Source organism: Xiphophorus couchianus, chromosome 10, assembly GCF_001444195.1.
Source record: "Xiphophorus couchianus chromosome 10, X_couchianus-1.0, whole genome shotgun sequence".
Lineage (NCBI taxonomy): Eukaryota > Metazoa > Chordata > Actinopteri > Cyprinodontiformes > Poeciliidae > Xiphophorus > Xiphophorus couchianus.
The window spans coordinates 12,229,364-12,248,625 of record NC_040237.1 but is presented as its reverse complement, the minus strand read 5'-3'; the positions used below and the strand labels follow the sequence as shown (position 1 = coordinate 12,248,625).

At 42.2% G+C, this 19,262-nt stretch overlaps 1 protein-coding gene across 2 annotated transcripts in view; it reads right to left on the bottom strand.

Moving 5' to 3' along the window:
- The window catches only part of grid1b (glutamate receptor, ionotropic, delta 1b), a 461,341-nt gene extending 442,938 nt beyond the window's left edge, over positions 1–18,403 (bottom strand). The window contains exon 1 of one of the 2 annotated variants that reach the window (XM_028029850.1): positions 17,959–18,403. In XM_028029850.1, the coding sequence (XP_027885651.1) occupies positions 17,959–18,040 (82 nt within the window). In that variant the 5' untranslated portion in view covers positions 18,041–18,403. The remainder of the gene's footprint in view (positions 1–17,958) is intronic. The other variant, XM_028029852.1, reaches the window with a different exon arrangement.
- Positions 18,404–19,262: the final 859 nt, after the last annotated feature.

The window sequence follows — 19,262 nt, the reverse complement described above, 5'->3', positions numbered from 1 at the left end:
AAATCATTTTTTAGCCCTTCCCAGCTTGATTTTTTTTTTTTTTACCTTTAGTACCCTTTCAGTAAATCATCTTTATTTTGAAAAATATGCCTTTCTTGCTTTAGTGTCTCAGGTTATGGAGTGAAGCTTTAACCAGCTTCAGTTTATTCTGACATTTATCAATAAAACTCAAATGTCTTAATGCCTCCCTAGCAAGCAGCATATTTCTACCAAGCTACCAGTTAGTTAATAAGCTAACTTTTGAGTCAGGTGTGTTGGAGTAGTGACACATCTAAAAGTTGCAAAAACCTAACCCTCAAGGACTTGCACTTGTGAGACCTGCCCTAAAAAAAATTGATTTTTTTTTTGGTCTTTTTTCATTCTTTGAAAACCTTACAATTACTTCAGTGGCGCACATGATTGATTTGCATAAACATGCAGCAAACGGTGTCCAGAAATATTGCTTGGCATTTACCGCACACAAATGCTCCAATCTCTAAGGTCAGATTATTTGTTTCTGAACGAGCCGAATAGTTAATCAAGACCGAAGGAATGTGGAAATCCCTTTAAAGTTGCCAAACACCAACGTGTGATTTGTGAGTCTGACCTTTTCCACAAACGTTCCTACATTACGTCCAAGGTGGGAACTTCGCACTAGCCGGCAGCCAAATGCAATTTACTTGCCACTGTTGCGAAAGCACAATGCATCGGAGCTGTTGTGTTTATCAAGCCTCCTCCTCACTCTGGCAGGTAATCAACCAGCAGTACCTGGCTTTGTGTCCCGGAGCTCTAGCTGGCTGCAAAAACCGGGGAGAGAAGCAGGTTTACTCTGAGATTTAGGAATTCTTAGACGTGGGACAATAAACTCTGCGCCTATTCATCTCTGAGTGGCTTTATGGCAGCTGAGACTCACACAAGGTGACAATATTCTTAGATTTTGTCAAAAGTACCTACTGGCAGTCGTACATAACAACACAAGCCTTTTTTAAAGTTTGATATTTATTTAACTAGATTACATTTTTTTAATCCCCTGATGATTATCAGTGGTTGATATTATTTGATCACTGAATAGAAAGTGTGTTGCTTGACAGTAACGGAAATAATCATAACAATAATTTTTTTTTAAAAACCTCTACCTTTTGATTGTTTTCTATAGAAAACCTTATTAAATTTGGCATTTCATTGTCTCGGTATGATTGGATTTTAATAGTTACAGTTTTTCTACAAATTTCTACACATTTCTACAAAATATCAAGTATGGTTTTTTTTGTTGTTTTTTTTACTGATATTAAAATAGGAAATTTAAAAAAATGCAATGAAAAACACAATCAGCAAATTTGAGCCTCATTGCAATTCAGAAACCAGATGCAGGGCAACTGAAACAGCTCCACAGAGCAAACAGTGGCCGTCTCCCAACAACAAGATGAGATTTTATGAATAATGGGAAAGTCTGACCATTTTATATGTATTTTTAAAAATGTAGGTAAGCACTAATAGAATCAGAGGCTGAAAGACAAAATACTTCCTGTCTTCAAGTCATTGGCTGAATGCTTGGTTTACAGAACACAGAGAAATGATTGCAAAGCGATAACAAATAATTTGTCTAATCTAACACATACTGTACTTGCAAAAATGTTACAATCTGGTGTTGCTGGGGTTTTTTTACAACAATGCCTTTACTCTGACTGAATCAGTGAAATAGATTGCCATTTTCACTGTGTTTTTGCCAACTTCTGTATCACTTCCTGATTTAAAAAGTCACTCAAATGTGATTTCTTCTTGATAAGTCACATAATATATATTTGTTTTACTTCTTTATGTAATAAGTAAAAAACTAATTTTATTTTCTGTTTCTTTGTCTGGTATGTTTGCCTATAGTGGAAGAGCAACAGCGTTTTGGTGCTAAAATGCACTCAAATTGTTTAGTTGGGCTTTCGGCTCAGTTTGTCTTCTGTGTGCAGGTGCAGTAGATTTTTGAGCATCTTTTCAAAACTTCTCTAGGTACTAAAACAATGTGTGTAATTTTCCACCAAAAATATAAAAAGGGCAAATGATTGGGAAGTTAGTAGAAAACAATAAATCAAGTGCTCACTCACTACTGCTGCTTACTGACATTGGACGTTTCATCGCCCACATGCAGGAAAATTCAATCTAATTTAATGTCAGTCTGAGAGAAGAAAACCACGCGTCTTTTCTGCAGCGCGCGTAAATATGTGGTTTCACCATAAACCGGGTCTTGTGATGTAAAGAGGTTTGCTGCAAGTTAAAAAAGACAAGCTGTGGATCTCTTTGTCGTGTCGCTGCTTTACTTTGAGTCCAAGGAACAGTGACAGAAATCAGTTTGGACTCCGCAGAGGGGAAATTTCTTGCTTCTTCATAATTTCATTCTTACTTATTCTAATTATTCTAAAAAGAGACAGAATCAAACTGGGCTCCGTGTTGATTTAACTCAAATTAAGACGCCACCTTTTTCTCTTCGGAGCACAAAATGCATTAAAGAAAAATTAAGATTGCCATTTGTTATCCTGCAGGTTGCCACAGCGTGACTTCACCTTTAACAATTGAAGAGGAAATTTGGAGGACGAGCTCGGCTTTGTTCCACTTTTTTTTTTTCTTTTTTTTTTTTTTATCACTCCTCTGATTACTCCGGGCCCCGTTAATCGACAAAAACCGACCATTTCTGCGCACGCAGTCAATGCAATTATGCTTACTGGCCTTGGTCTTTTCATCGCCCTCATGCAGGAAAATCCATTCCTATTAGGTGCTTAATCATTGCTAATACAAGAGGTGTAATTTATCTCCGAAAGCTGCCCATGTGGCAAATCGGTGGCGAGCAAAACCCGCTGAGAATTAAAACACATGTAGCAGACCTCTCGAGTAATATTACATGGAGGAACAGAGGTTGTTCTTTACATTGTACAGATTTCCTTAAGCCTCTCCCGGAGAGACTCAGTGAACTGTATATTTTACTCCCCAAACAAGAATTACAATGTCTGAAATCAGTGTAATTAAGTCTGGAGGTCTGAGTATCTTGGTGGTGTATAAATTAAACCCCACCTTCTTTTTTTGTTGGTGGCAATTTTCATATAAAATCTTTTTTCTCTTTTTCTTTTAAACAAACACTGAATATGTAAATTATAACTATAGATTTATTGTCAGAGAAAGAAAAAGAAACAGTGATTGGGTCTGAAAGAAGTCTCTTAACCTTTGCCCTTAATTATTCCCGCCTGCTTCAATTCCACACGGTTTTGTAGGGATGCGACGAGGTTCGGTTTTTTTGAGTCATAATATATTCACGCGTTACATGTAAAACCACCGACACCAACAGAATCTGGGTTTAGTTGGATCAAAGTTAAGATAGGCAGAATGTCGGTAGAAATGGATCAAAAGGTTGAGTTTCGTCTGAGGTCTAATGATTAGAGACCAGGAAGGAGGAGACCGGGGGTCCAGTCTTGGTAGACAAACAAAGAGGAAAACTTCAGACCTCCCACATGGGAGAGGAAAAAAAAAGTAGAGATAAAGGCGAACGAGTGTAACCAAGAAGGACTGAAAATGAGATGAGACTGAATTTCCAAGTAATCGATTGGGTCTATAGGCTGCATTTTGGGGGAACTGGTGGCGCTGTTGGATCGTAGCTAGAAGTCCCAGGTTTTAATCAGAGCTGGGGTCTGTCTGCGAAGTTTGCTTATTGTCCCTGAGCATGTGTTGGTTCTTCATTTTCCTCCAACAGTCTGAAAACAGGAATGTCAGGTTGGACTCAAAATAAGTAAAGATGCACAATGTATCTGCATCAGCATCAGCATCGGCTGATATTAGTCATTTTTTAACTTGATAAGTAAAACTGGGCAAACATTAACAACTGATGTTAATTTCAATCAAGTTGCCATTGTATTTCGGGAGGCGCAGAGGGTTAACCATGTAGTATTTGTTCAGTCGTGTGACAGTGATAATGATGCAGCACCTGATTATGGGATGTTAAGCTGAAGCAGAGAAGCAACGTAGGCAGTGCCTTCACTTTTACACACGTATGATATCGGTAAATATCTGTTATTCATGGCAGCACTATCGATAGTGATATCAGTCTAAATTTGTGCATCAGTGCATCTGTACAACTAAGCAAATGAGTGAAAAACCGCATCTCTATTGAACTATTTTTTTTTAAAGTGCTAAGGAATTCAGAATAGTGCAAATAACGTGAAATCAAGCATAACAGAATGAGTGCAAAGAAACAGTTATTAAGAGAAATGGGTCGGATGAGTGGGATGTAATAAGTGGGATGTGAAGAAGAAGAAGAAGAAGAAGAAGAAGAAGAATGAAGGAATACTGGGAGGAAAGAACTTTGAAAGAAGGCGGAATGATATGCAAAATGTCATAAAAGCAGTCTAAAGAAAGAGGCTTAGCATTACATCAGAGGTGAGTAGGATGAGTGGGATTAAAAAGAGTATTTAAAAAGGATGAGGAATAAATCACAGGATCAAACCGAGAGTTGAAAATAGTACATGAAGAAGTACAGATGAACGGCTGTGGGACGACTGTGCAGCCTGGGACAAAGTGTGCTGTAGGGTTGAGCCAACGGTAAGTAGAGCCACAGGGTAATTAGAGGTGATGCTTTGGGCATGACCAGACTTCTGAACTCAGGATAATATATTAACTTCATTTATGAATGGATCTACACTGCTGATGGCTCTGCTGTGCCTGTTCAGACATCTAATAATAATAATAATAATAATAATAATAATAATAACAGCACCGGGATATGCTTAAATATTTCCAGAACAAAAGACAAGAACTGAGCCTTTCCTTGTTCGTTTACTTGAACTCAACTCAAGAGAAAAACTATGTCCAACCTATAAAAATAAACTTTACAGAACCGATTATTAAAACCAATGAACACATTTCAAAAATTTCTTCTGCTTTGAATTTTTTGGTCATGCTAAAATGTTTCAAATCATCGAATTGACTTTAATATCAGACAAACATAACCAGAGGTAGTACAAAAATATCTTCCTAATTATGGTTTCATTAATACCAAAAGGTATCCTGGTCTTATATGTAGATATAGTTGTTTCCAAAACCTTCTGACTTTACACAAAAACCCCTAAATGTGTTTGAATTAAAACAATTCTGATGGAAAAGATTTATTGCTAGCTATCACAAATGCTTGGTGGCAATTGTGGAACAATTGCTTTTTCACGTAAATCATTTAGTTTGAATAGTTTTTCACCCCTAGCAAATAAAATAAATACATTTTAAAACAGCATTTTTTAAAAATTGTTTATCCAGGTTATCTAATATTAAAATACGGTTGATGATCTGAAACATTTGAAGCATGACAAAAAAAAAAAAAACAGAAGAATAGACAAATTCTGAAATGAGGCAAAAACTTTTTCAAATGAAAGCAGCTTGAAAAGAGAATTTGAAGAAACTGAAGTTAGTTTCTTTGCTTGGTGGCTGGGTTGTCTTCGAGGTCTATGCCCCTGCGATTAGCTTTTATCAGCTGGATGTTACATTCCAGGAAGAAAAGTGTTTAAAAAACATTGGTGACCTGCTGGTATTAGATGGGTCCACAGGAGCGGAGGCATCCCTGAGCCCATCAGCCATGTCAGCTTTAATTGAGTTAAATGTGAGGCAGAGCACTGGTGTAATGTGACCTGAACACACATCTGCAATTTAGAGGCACTTATCATGAAATCCTCCCACTCAGATAGAGGTCCTCTGAAGAGGGAAGGCTCCATTTAGCAGGTCTACCACCGCAGATATGATATAAGCTGCTGTCGGCCGGTCGAGGTGCGTTATTGTGACAGATTAGCCTTCAGGGTTCACTGTGCTTAAGCAGAATTATTCTGATCCTGCGCCAGAACACGCTTAAAGTGAAATACTGTGGGGGTTTAAAACGCTGCCAAAGACTGAGCACAACAACAATGAGTGGATTTACGGCGGTTGGAACTTTGTGGATTTATGAAAAGCTGTTTTCATAATTAAACACCCAAATCAGTGACGCCCGCTGCACAACATCGAAGACGATGCCGCTGGAACGCTGCAGACCAGGTCCGGGAGTCTGTTTCCCTTGTTTATGCCGGGATCCCATATGCTTTCCCCCCGCTGTCGGCCAGCAGAAAGACAGCTGTAAAACCTTAACACGAAGCCCAACTCTTTACTCTCCCATCTCCAGTGCAAGATGCTTTGCACTTCTCTCTCCTGACTGACTGCCAACTCATCACCTTCAGCGAGGGTTATGCAAATGCAACGTGCATCTGCTGAAATTAGAGACATGATCAGCCAGGCTGGCTGAAACAAACAGGATTCATTTCATGTAGGGGATAAAATGACAGATATTAAGATCTATTGTACCTCTGCAGCTGGGAGGTGCTGTTAAGCTAACAAACGGCATCCTATGATGAAAACTCCACATCGTTTGTAATTCATCAGGTTCCACATGATGAATGACATCACGGCAACTTTAAATAAGTCGAACACAGGAGGTAGGGTAATTCCTTATGTAACTCACCAAGAGAAAGACAATCAAAAGTCACAAAGTTCTTCAAATTATAGATCCTTGGGATGGGAACTATAACTAATCAAACCCTTATACGAAGGCTGATGTGTTTTAACTCAAAACGTTAAGGCACGTCAGACTTCCACTGAAATTCTTGAGATGTTTAGTTCTGCTTGACTGCAGTCCACCTGTTCAGCTGATTTCATTCAGCTGATCAAACATAATTTGGAATCAAACACACTTGCCTAAATAAGGTCTGACGGCTGACAGTGTGCTTCAGATCAACCACCAACCAAGAAAGAACCAGGATGAGAACATATTGGGTAATCTGTGGCAACGTACAAACATCCTGATAGCTCTGTGTTCTCAGTTTTATTGGGAGAGGACGTTTCCTTTTTCGAGGCATCAATCCCCTCTGGCTGCCAAACAAGACAGATTCTTCAAGAAATCTGTCCCACGATGCTCTGGACCTTAGACTAAGTCAACAATTCATCTTCCAGCATAATAACATGAAGGACACTGCCAAGAGGACAGCTTCAGAAGCCATCAGTAATTGTTGTTGTGTGGCCCAGACTCAAGTCAAATTGAACGTCTAAAACCAGTACTCTAATGACACTGCCCATCAAACGTGACTGAGTGTGAAAGGACCAGTGGAGAAGACTAATGCGACACTCTCCAAAGAGGTGTGCCACGCTTGTAAAGACGTACTCAAGAAGATTCGAGGCTGTGATTGCTGCTCAGTGTACTTCAACAAAACATTAAGCCAAGGGTATGAATACTAATCAAGATTTGGCAATTCAAAAATCTTCAAAGCTTTTTAAAAAGATGCTGCGCTGTGTCTTTAAAGGGTCCCGTGTCCAGAACTGAATAAAGGGACCCAGAATACAAACGTTAAAGATTGTATTAATAAAGGCAAATCTTCACGATTTGTTTTATCAGGTTCAATACGTTGTTTTGAAGTCAGCAGGTTTTACACAGAGCTGCTCACGAGCTTAAAAGATCTTTGACTTCTAAACTCACCGCAAATGCATCCACTAAGCTCCCAAACATTATTTATAATGCATGAGTGTGTGAGTGGAGGTGATGCATCAGGGCGAGGGATCCAGTCCATAGCAACGATTTATGCTCATTCTCTGCATTTGACCTGATTTTCTCACAGTAAGGTCCCTTTTTTTGGTTTCTCTTCTTCTCTATTCGTACATTGATCACGCTTTTCTTGCATCCATGAGTTGTGAGTTACAAAAGTTTGATTTGGACCCCATAGTTTAGCCCAGTCTTGTTTAAAGTCAGTCTTTAAGGACCGTGTCCTTCTTGTTTTAGACCTTTCCTTGGCCCAACACACCAGAAATGGTCATGCTGAGAAGCTAATTTAGCCATTGCATCAATTTGTTGGAGCAAGACTTTATCAAGAACGTCCAGTCCAATGGGGCAACCTGCTAAGCGGGTTCAACATAGCCGGGCTTTCTTTCTGTGTTTTGGCTTAACAAAGCTTAAAGCTCTTCACGGACAAAACAGGAACAACAGTAGCAAGTAAGAAGGTAGGTTGTTAACTCAGGCATTCTGCTTGCAGACGAGAGCATCAGAAGATAGAAGCAATTATTTTCCACATCGTTTCACACTTTTTCTTTTCCACTCACAGCATGTCGGTCTCACAAATAAAGTTACAGAAAGGAAGAAAGAAAAAAAAACACTGATTACACAACTACCTAATGCTATCTGCAAACATGCAGGCTGTATTTATGGAGACAATCAGGGTGAAAAGCTGCTGTTAAATAGGAATGTTGTAGAAAATGGTTGAAAATAAGCAAGTTACATAACTGCAGCTGCAGTACATCTCCAAACATTAAAAAATAAGTGTTGCTCTGATTCCTGCTGATCAAATATTAACAGATCTGTGTCTTGTTTTAATACTTACTCAGTCTAACATCAGCACTCACTTCTTGGCAGTCGCTGTTTTATTACGTTCCAGAGAGATGACATGTTTGCATAGCTTTTACTTTTCACTTGGGGTTTCTTGGGTGAAATGGCTGTAATTTAGCAGAGAAAAGCATTTGTGGTTAAAGAAGAAAGACAAGAAGGATGAACTGTTATGACTGCAATCCATTAGGCTTTTATGAGGTTAAATTAGGTGATTAAATGTCATTTAGATCAAGGCATGGTATGGGATAATGGGAAGCTTTTGAGATTTTCAGTTGCTTCACACAAACTTTTCCATCTGAGACGACTGAGAAAAGATTTATTGAACCAGTGGAGATTCTTACAGACAGTTTAAACTCGTAACATTCTCACAGAGCCAGGTTATGTACTGTAGTGTAGCCAGGCTCGTAGACCTGCACCATGATGACTTTGAAACCCCTGACTTTCAGCTCAACATTGCCAGCTATGCTGCAAATCTGAGAAAGTCCTGGGGTCGTATCACTCCACAATTTGTTCCAGAACCACAAAATGTGATTGAGCTATGTATGCTAAAAAAAATTCTAGACGCTATCTGTACGTTTTGTTATTCTCTTTTAAACCATACACTGTTTTTAGCACTTGCGGAAATGAGTTTGAGATCGACAGACGATGAATTGGGGCGTGTTGGGTCAGTTAGTGGGCGGGGTTGGATGTTTGATTCCACCCTCAAATGGTATTGATAGCCTTTCTGCTTCCCTCCAAATGTCTGTTTTACTGGCTGTACTCCTGCAGTGAGTTAGTTTCTAATTTGCCTTTTTGACAGACATTCTCTATGTGATTCTTATTATAGGGGCAGCGATGGCTTTTCATGGCAGGTGTTGTAGAGAATGCGGTTAGAGAGACTGCATGTACTCGCTTCAGAATACAGAATAGTGACAATCAACAAATTCCAGTCAGTCGAAAAATATAAACAAAAGACCCTCAAAAATTAGATAATTGGCAAGTCGAGGCTCTCTCCAAACAGCCGGTCCAATTTATATCAAATTATATTGAATCAAATGCTAAATTAGAAACTGCAGTGACGTCTCCATCTGTTACTATTTCTCCATCTTTGCGTATGAAACTGTAAATGAATCACCTCTCGTCAGTTGTTGCATAAGAGTGTGTGAATCTGAATCTGACTACAGAAGGATGATGGTTTAATAGCCCGGTTCCCCATAAGGAGCGATGCTATTGATGTATTGAACCAGTCAGTTAATACTATCTAGTCATCAGCAGTCCATTTGTCCGACCAAAGAAAGCCTCAGTAAGTTTAAACTCAGAGAAAATGTTTTAATATGATCTGAAAAATCTGATTTTACAGTCTAATTCTCAGAGACTAATTTTTTTCCCCATGTCCACTTCCACTCAGAACAAACCACATAGGCTTCGTCATCACAGCTTCAGGGATAAAAACATAAGAGCATCTTTGTGGAACCTGTTATTAGTCAAAGCAGTTTCCATTCTGAGCCCGTTCCTCTCGCTCTGCCCACACAGTCTGCATCTGCGTGTTTGTCACTGTGAATTAGAAAGAAGGCTAACGCTGCTTGCTAGAGTATTTGAATGCCTTTCTCAGGGTCAAACACTCGTCGGCTGTCGCGTCCATCTCAGCATCTGTGTGTTTGTGCAGGCGGTGGAGGTAAAGGGCTTTTGCTGGGACCCTTACCGAGAAGGCGCGGGAAGCTTTCTGCGTTCCTCCCTAACCCGGTTAGTTTATCTTATTTAGCGGCGGGGCGAGAAAAGGCCGCAGCTGCTCATTTGCTTTGCCAGCTTCAACAGATTGGATTCCTGCAGTTCGAGCTCGCCTTTTCCAAAAAACCAGCCACCGCAAACGCAGGCTCTCCTTCTGCTAGCCACTACAGCGGCGCCGTAAATCATCCCTCGTCAGCTGCCTGGCTCATGGGACGGGCTAATCTCTCCTCCTCTGGCTCTTTATAAAAAGTGACTTGTTATCCGCTTGGCCTGAGGGGCGTTTAGGGGACCTTCTGAACTGGAAAACTGCCCAGGTGGGAAACAAAGAGCTGCAACCTGAGTGGTATCAGCTTCTGTGAGGCAGATAGCAACACTTCCACAACCTGATAGCAGCTCTCGCGCTGAATACATTAACCGCTGATCTGTTACAGAATTTATCTCCTGTGTTTTTATTAGCTTTTTTCTACTTTCAGGATCCGACTGGATCATCTTGGGTGCCTTTCTGTGAAACAAATAATTAAACTACAAATGAAAATGGCTGCATGCGGTGTAAGAGCGCTCCCTCGCAGACTGGGCGCCATTGATTTTTCGACTTCCTGCAGCTCATTGTTTTGGCTTTACGACGCAGTTACAACAAAAATCACTCTTAACTCTCTAATTACCCCCATTCCCAGGTCGGTCTTTGTTGTAGAGAAACAAACAGCTAAACACAATCCCAATTACAGGCTGAAGTAATGCAGGTAGGGCTTCACTAAAGTGTTCACACCGCATTTTTACATTTCATCATATTAGAACCACCGACTGCAATTCATTTTAGTAGGCAAGGGAAGTACATAATGGTAAAGTGGATTTTTATTATAACTTTGTTTAGTTTTTTTTACAAATCAAAGCCTGAATAGTGTGGTCTGCATTTGTACTCCATTTATTTTGATAACGCCTGTAGCTTGCAAACATACAACCAAGAGCCACAGTTGGAGAGTTTAGATTAAATCATATTCATGTGATAAAAAAGGTCCAATCAAAAATCTGATCTATCAGCAACTGAGAGACTTGAAAATTGATAGCCTAGGGGACTAAAGGAAAATTTCAGACTCTAAATTTGTTATGCCTACAGAGACGAACCAAACGTTTTGCAGCCGTTAACAGCTGCTGAACAGACAAGCACTCTCCTCTGTTCTGTCTTTTACTGGTCAAAAAACTTTAAACTCTTTTCCTCCCTGTGTACAGCTATGTGCTACCTTGTGTTGGGTTATTGCATAAAATCCAAATACATCAACATTTGTGTATGCAGCAATGCAAAATGTAAAAAAAATAAATAAATTAACAGGTGTGAAAACTTTCGCAGCACTTTTAGTAGACTTGAAAAGTTCATGAAAGCCACAGAACCGAGGATTCGCCCGACACCGTAGAACTGCGCTTCACACTCTTAGGATGTTAAGTCCTTCTACCTGTCAGGGAACTGGGTTGTTCCTGTCTGTGTGGTGCTTTTTCCGGTGCCTGAAAGTTTCTCCCGGACGGTGGGGACGAGAAGGTTCACTCCCACACACCTGCGGATCGTCAGCCATCAGCCTTGGAGGATAAGAGGAGCGAGCTGCTGATCATTCTCCGTCTGAGTGTTGGCTTAAGTGGTACCTCTAGTCTTTCCTCGTGTTTTCCGTGTGCTTCAGACCCTCTCTCACTAATTATTTCCTTGCGCTACCTCCTAAGGTATTTCTCTGCGTCTCCTGCTTCAATAAAGCTCTTGCGATCATCCTTTGAACCCACGTCTTACCGCTGGAAGAACAATTCCCCCTGGATCATCCACCACAGTCAGCAGCTTAGATCCAAACCGCCATCATCCTCCAAGCCAAGACTCGACTACCACACAGACCTGCAACCCAGAACGCTCTCATTCCTCCAGCAAGATTATTCCGTCATCCTTATTATCACAATCTTCTTCCCAACTCTATGTCGCCCTCGCAGTTCCCTCCCTGCACAGAACCTTGAGAAGTCTGGACTTTTTTCTGCCTGTAACAATAAACCTGATGATCTTCTTTTTGTTTTTGTTTTGCTGGTCTCCTGAGAGTTTTCGTGCATGTGGGTCAGTAGTTTAAAGCGTAACGCGACACTACCTCTTCCAAATGTGCACCAAGTCACAGCTTAATGTGCGCTGAGAGCCAAAGCTGAGTGGCTGAACTAATTAATCCAGTGAAAATAATCACAACACAGTATAAGCAATATTGTAAGTGGGGCACTAGTCTAGCCCCTTTAAGCTCTTTCGTACAAGACACATTTCGTCCAAAAAAAAAAGAGGTCTTTGAATCCAGTAGCTATGTTTATGCTTTTACTGGACTTAATAAGAGGCAACACAAAAACAGATTCAGAAAATAAATAAAAAGTGACATTCAAAAGACTGCGCTACTCTGTGTGCCAGAAATCTACACAGCAAATGCTCTTCAACCTTTTTAAAGGGGCAGTATTATGTATTTTCTTGTCACATTGTGCCATTTTACAGCACGATCAATTAACTATTTTACTTTGTTTTAACAATGCTGCATATATCGAATATGACTTAAAAGATTTTTGACTTTGTAATTTAATGGCTTGAAATTGGGTCTCTGTCTCTTTCTGAAACCCCGCTTTCAATTAGTCGTCACAACATGGCTCTTCTATTAACCAGCGTTTCACTGAGAAGTAGCTCCTGTACAGCATGTGTTTGCTAATTGCTGCTGGCTAGTTTGAAGGAGCTGAGTGGGAGAGACATGGAGTAGGGCTGATCTGTGAGGCAGAAGCTCAAGAGCTGGGAAACTGAGCCTTTAAGGTGGTGAGAGGTCCAACCAGGCGTTTTGCACAGCTGAATGGTTGCCATGGGAGATTAAAAGATTTCTCAGCGATGCATGAAAGAATCAAGGCAACACTCCAGGTATGTTTTGATGAGGGAATAACATCATAATATGATGTAAAGCTCAAAAAAGTTAGTTTTAATTAAGCTAATTATTCAACAACCAATCAAAAAGTCCCATGTAATAAACTTAAACTACATGCAACTCCAAATGCTTTTGTTTTTTAAATAGCAGAGTAGCAACTGTAAGTCACAGAACCAACTCTGATAAAAAAAAAAAAAACAACAAAAAAAACACATATTTTGCTTTATGTTTTGTTTATATGGCATCTGCAAATAACAACAAGAACACAGAGTAAGCTACTGGAATTACTATATTTGTTCATGTTTTTACAGTTTAGCTACAATAAATATTAGAAAAGCATAAAAACAATGCAAATTCTTTAATTACAAAATATTTTAAAAGTTGAATTAATGTCTCAGGTGGCAGATATCTACCAATTTTTCCCCCAGTTTTATCTCATTAATCGAGTGCTTTTACTGCAAAATGTTTTTATTTTAGCCGCTTTTGTATTTTTTTGTGTTTGTTTTCTTTGAATTGGAGTTAGATGTGGTTCAGTCGGGATGAGACCTTTCAATTAGACATAAACATCAAGACAAATGCCGTTGACCTTATCAAGTCAAGGACGTGCTGGGAATCAAGGTATTCTGCTGATTTTTTTTTTTACATTTTTTAAATCTCTGAAGCGCTTTATCAAAGCTTTCCTTGTGTGTTTTCAGTGACGCAATGTAAATTAAAAAAAGGAAGGTATTTTCCAAACTGCTGGGGAGCTCCTGACACGGTGCTCTGAAACAAAACATCTTTTTTTTTTTTTTTTTGGCCAGAACACGCAGCATGCGGCTTGTTTTCTCCATCTGCGAGTGCTGGTGGGGTTGTCTGTTCAGGTTTGACATCCAGCTGTGCGTCTGCTTCCCATAATCGCGTCCACTGCTGCCTCTTTGGAAGAAGATGTTCTCCCGAAACCAACCGGAGGGCCCCATGATGTCCTGGACGTACCTGTAGCTGACGACTTGATCTCTGAGATCTAATTAAAGGCAGAAATGAACTGGAAGTCGATTTGCTCCGGTTTGCCACTCTCTGATGTTCCTCGACCGCTGCTTTTCTTTCAAGGCACAAATAAATAAAAAAAACACAGCAGCTGTTTTTACTGATTTTATGCACATTGAACCAAAGAACTGGGAGTGTAACTAATTAGAGAAAGCAGCTGCTGCCGCTGGGATCTGCACAGATATAATTTTGCAGACTCTTGGACCTTCACTTTGCTGGGTTTTGCACCAGTGCTGCACTTGAACGCAGCAGCAGACCGCGTGGTCAAGGGTTTGGGTTGACTGAAGGCCCGGCTCCCACATTTTATTGCGCATCAGCTCTTTTACCAATCGGCCCCCTCCTCATCCCTCCTACCAGCACCTCGCTGCTGACCTCCCCGCCTGCCGCTGATCCTCCGCGGCGGACAGAGGAGACGAGGGGACAAACAAACCGGGGAAACGTCACAGATTATCACCAGCGCGGCTGGACGAGACAGATGCTGGAGTAGGAGGGTGGACGGAGGGGGAGGTGTTCAGAGCAGAGGCTGAAAAACTGTCACATCTTATATGGGTCCTGCTGCGCCGCGTTGCCAAGTCGATCCGGCTGTCAGGAGGCTGAAGGAAACAACAGAGTCCCCGAACGCAGCCGAGCAACCGCTGCTGCTCTGCTCTGAGGACGAGAGCTCCCATGCATTTTCGTTGGCGTGACCACACAACGGCGTCCTTAATGTGGAAAATGAATTCACCTTCCTTGTAAGCCAACAGAATCTGTTAAATGATCCGGAAGGGAACGTCTCAATTAACCAGAAGCTGGATAATCGCAGTGACTGACATGAGTTATGCTCAGCCGACAAACAATCCCGCTGTAGCAACCAACCAAACTGGAGAAATAACAGCAATTGTAATCGAAGATTTCAATTCCACTTAAACGGTCTTGACATACAGCACCTATAATACTTGTAGATGTGAATAAAGTGATAGCACTCATATAAAAATAGGATCAATTTCAGACTAAACGGATATAAGCATTCTCCTAAGAGAATTCTATTTTATAGGGACAGTATTATGTGTTTTCCTTTTCTAGCCACAGTGTATCAAGCAACTGTGATACCTTCACTTGCGATATAACAAATGACTTACAAGAAATGTGACTTTTGCAAGTTAATGCCTTAAAATCGGGTCTCTGTCTCTTTAACAAAGTTCTTCTTCTTCCAACACTCCAATGTTGTGATAGAGGAGCACAACATTGCTCCTCTATCAACCCTTTAAAACGTTTTTGGTTTGTTTGTTTTACCAGCATTTCATTGAGAAGTAGCTCCTATCATGAGCTCAGCAAATTCGCATTTCCACCAGGTGTTTGCTAATTGCTGCTGGCTAGTCTGTAGGAGCTGAATCCTCCCGCCCAGTCGGAAAGGGGTAGAAACAGCATACATTGGGCCTCTTGTTTGGGTTTCAGTTCCCGGTTCCAATGTTTGCAGAGTTTTCCATCTAATGTATCAGTAGCAGGTCTTAAATCTCTCTCACACTCCCGTGAATCATCAACAGAGCAGCATGCCGGGGTCAGGCTGCTGATCTGTTGTATTTACTGATCTGTGTTTGTAATAATCCCACATCACTGTTCTGTGTTGTTCCCACTGAATGCCGATTCCTCCCAGGGGGATACTGATATCCTCCCATCTGTCCATGCATACATCCGAGCCTGTCCCCGGACTTCTACTTCATCCACACAGGGACGGATCCGGCCAACAAGAGAGAAGGAAAAAGAGAAAGAGAAAGAAAGCAAGCAAGAAAGAAAGAAAGTAAGAAAGAAGAATAGCTACCCCAAAGTCCTGTAAAACCTTCAGCTGAAGGCCCCTTTAAATCCATTTGCTCACTTTGATAATGTTTAGTGTCTTAGGAAATGTTAAACTGCTTAGATGGGAGAGTTGTTCATCTGTTCCTTGTTTTGGTCAATTCAAGCAACTTAGTTCTATTTTTAGCCATTTATCTTAACCTTAACAGATATGATGGAGGGTAAAAACACACTGAGGTGATAACATTTAAAAGTCTACCTTAAAAACAAACAAACAAACAAACAAATAAAAAGCTGTTTCTTGGATGTCACCAAAACAAAAGAGATGCTGCACATAAGCAGCAGCATCCTCCACAGCATGTTCTAGCTCAGAGAACTGATGCTCCCACGCAGCCAAAGGAGTAAACCGAGGTGGTTAGAGAGCCTCACTGAAGGCCTCGGTTTGGAAGTTTTCCAGACATGATCCCCCAGAATGTGTTGGAGGAGGCTGACAGGGTCAATGAATGAATGAATGAATGAATGAATGAATGAATGAATGGATGGATGGATGGTTTTGTATCATTCTAATTAGAGATGTGGAGTCAATCTTTATGTTAGCCTCGTGGAAAATGGCCTTTCCTCTCTCAAATAGTTAAAACACAGCATCTTAGCTATAAAAAACAGTTCAAGTTTTAAAATACCAATAGCTAAAATATAGCACAATCTCAATCTGGCCCTGCTAGGAATCGGCCCTTAGCAGCCGCAAACTGTGCTTATCCCTCAGGCCGGCCGTGTTCACTTCATCACCAGGTTTGACTTCACAGACTTTGGAGGCCTTGTTCCTGAGCTGATTGTGTCATGAAGTGCGGGTGTGAGGTGGTGAGGCAGAGGCAGCGGACCCAGGTATAATGAATGATGAAGATTTAATGAAGAAAACCAGGCAAAACTACGAACAGCAGGCACAAGGAAACACTGACGACAAAGAAGCTAACATTGACGACGACAACTAGACTCGACATTGACGAGGACCCGACGAGGAACAAAGAACACAGGTGGAGTTAAATACACGGGAGGGTAATCACAGACGAGACACACCTGGGAACAATCAAGGGGAGGACAGGACAACGAAGAGAATTAACGACACAGAAAACTCTAAATAAACAAGGAAAAACACAGATCATGACAGATTGTTCTTCCCTCATGGTTTGTTTTCCATCCACCACTTAAAGAGGGGACGAGTAGCCTTCTGCAGAATGACTCTGCAGCCTTCCTCTTCCTCTTCCCCTCTACTGGCTTCAGCACCCATGGCCCACCGCATTGCTGCCACTGGCACAAAGCTCCGGCTGCAGGACATCAGGGGGGATCTGGATCATCTCTGCCTGCGTGTGACTTCCGTTCCATCCATCCCAGCTCCACTGCTTCCTCTCTGAGCTCTCACCATTTTCTTTTTTTTTTCTTCTTCTTTTTTTCTCTCTCAGTGAAACCGTGTCTGGACTGAGGCAGCAGGAAATAGCGTGATAGAAAGGGAGGCCGGCGCTTGGACGCCTGAAAAGCCCGAACAGTCGCCGTTTGTCCCCCTCTGTCATCACTTCCCCTGCCGGAGTTGATTAACATTTCACTCACGTCCAACTGAAAGTTCACGCTTATAGATGAGGGGGAGGAGTGGGAGAGATGGAGATGGAGAGTAAGGGAGGTGGGGAGGGAGAATGGATGGATGGAGAAAGTGGAGACCTCTAAACACCCACGGAGGGGCGGGTGTGACGGGTTTCAGCGTGGAAATTACAAATGCCTGTTCGAGGAAAGCGAGGATGAACGGATGAACGGATGGACGGATGGATGGATGGACGGATGGATGGATGGATGGATGGCGCAACCCGGGCGCGGGGCGCTCTATCAGCTTCCACTCTGCGTGCGTCTGAGCCAGAATGCAACAGTCTCCTTCCTTTCTTCCTCCGCACAGTTATCCAGGCTCGGAAGGATAGTCAGCTACCAGAGTAAGTACATTAAAAAAAAAAAAAAATTATTGTTATCTTTACAATGCGGAGATGTTTGGAAATGACCGCCTGGACCCGCAGCCCTAACAGCACAAACCACTCCACATTCCCCAGATCCCACTCCGTCCCCGCAGCCAAAACCCGCACAGCTGAGCGCCAAAATAAAGCCCCGGTGCTCTCTTACCGATGTGGATGATGGAGTCGGCGCTCGCTGTGTTGCACTGCAATATCCACAAGGAATGAAATAACAGTATCAGCATTTCCATCTCCAGTTCGAGCCCCAGAGGCGCATCCACGGATCCACCTCGCCGATTCTTGGGGTTCTTCTCCTCACTGGCGAGCAAATCCGAATGGGAGCAGCGGCAGCGGCGGCGAAGTGTTGGGAGGGAGTGATGAGCAGAAAACTAAATCCCACAGAAGAAAGTGTTGATCAAAGTCGAGCTGAAGAAGGAGATTAGAGAGAAGAAGAAGAAAAATAACAGGGAGAAGCTTCCAGGTGCTCCAGAGAGGAGCAAAGCCGGGGAGGTGAGAGGGGAAGAGGAGGGGAGGATGACAGGAGACACCGGGGGTTTGTTTCAGAGGTGAAGATCCGCCGGACGAGCAGCTCTGACTCTCTCCCTCCGAGTCTGAGACATCACACACTGCAAACTGCGGAGGAGCAGGAGGAGGGACGTTCTCTCTCTCTCTTTCTCTCCCTCTCTCTCTTTCTCTCTGTCTCATTCTGTCTCTCCCTCCCTCCCTGCCTCCTTTCTCTCCATCACTTCTCTTTCCTCTCCGCCGACCCACGTGACTGCAGAGCATCTATCTCCGGTGCTGGAAGCCGGAGCGGAGAAAAGAGAGGCGCGGGATGGAGATGGAGATGGTGGGATGGAGGGAAGAGGGATGGAATGGATGGGAGCCGGAGCGCACCGCAGCGCGGAGGAGGCGCAGAGGTTCTGTCGCCCCCGGGGTGATGCTCGCTCTCTCGGTAAGGTTTCGGGTGTTCATTCGGGGGCAGAAGAAACCGCGCTGAGACTTTCTTTAAAAATAAATAATAATAAAAAAAACCGCCCAGAACCTGGCAGTACTTTAAAGTATTAGTCGCTTCTTGGGAGAAAATCGGGGTGAAATTTTACGCAGACAAGAAAGTGTAGCATGTGTTGGATTTACGCAGGGACGCGCTTGCCTGTGCTTTGTGACTCTCGTGCTTGTGCGTAAATGTTCGAGATCTGACCTCTCGGCTTCATCCATCCCATCACATGAAGGTGGAAGGAAAGACCGGGAAGCTGTCAGCTTCTCCCTTAGACCCCCCACACCCTCCCCTTGTGTGTATGGAGTTGCAGTGCGGAATGACCGGTTTTCTCCTCCGTAAAATCTGCGTGAAGCTGCGTTTCCATTTCAGCACCTTGGAGAGGTTCTCAGTTACGCGCCCGCGAACGGACCGAACCAAACCTCTGTATCAGCCTTCTTTCTTTTTCTTTTTTTTTTTTTTTGTCCCGAGTCTTCATT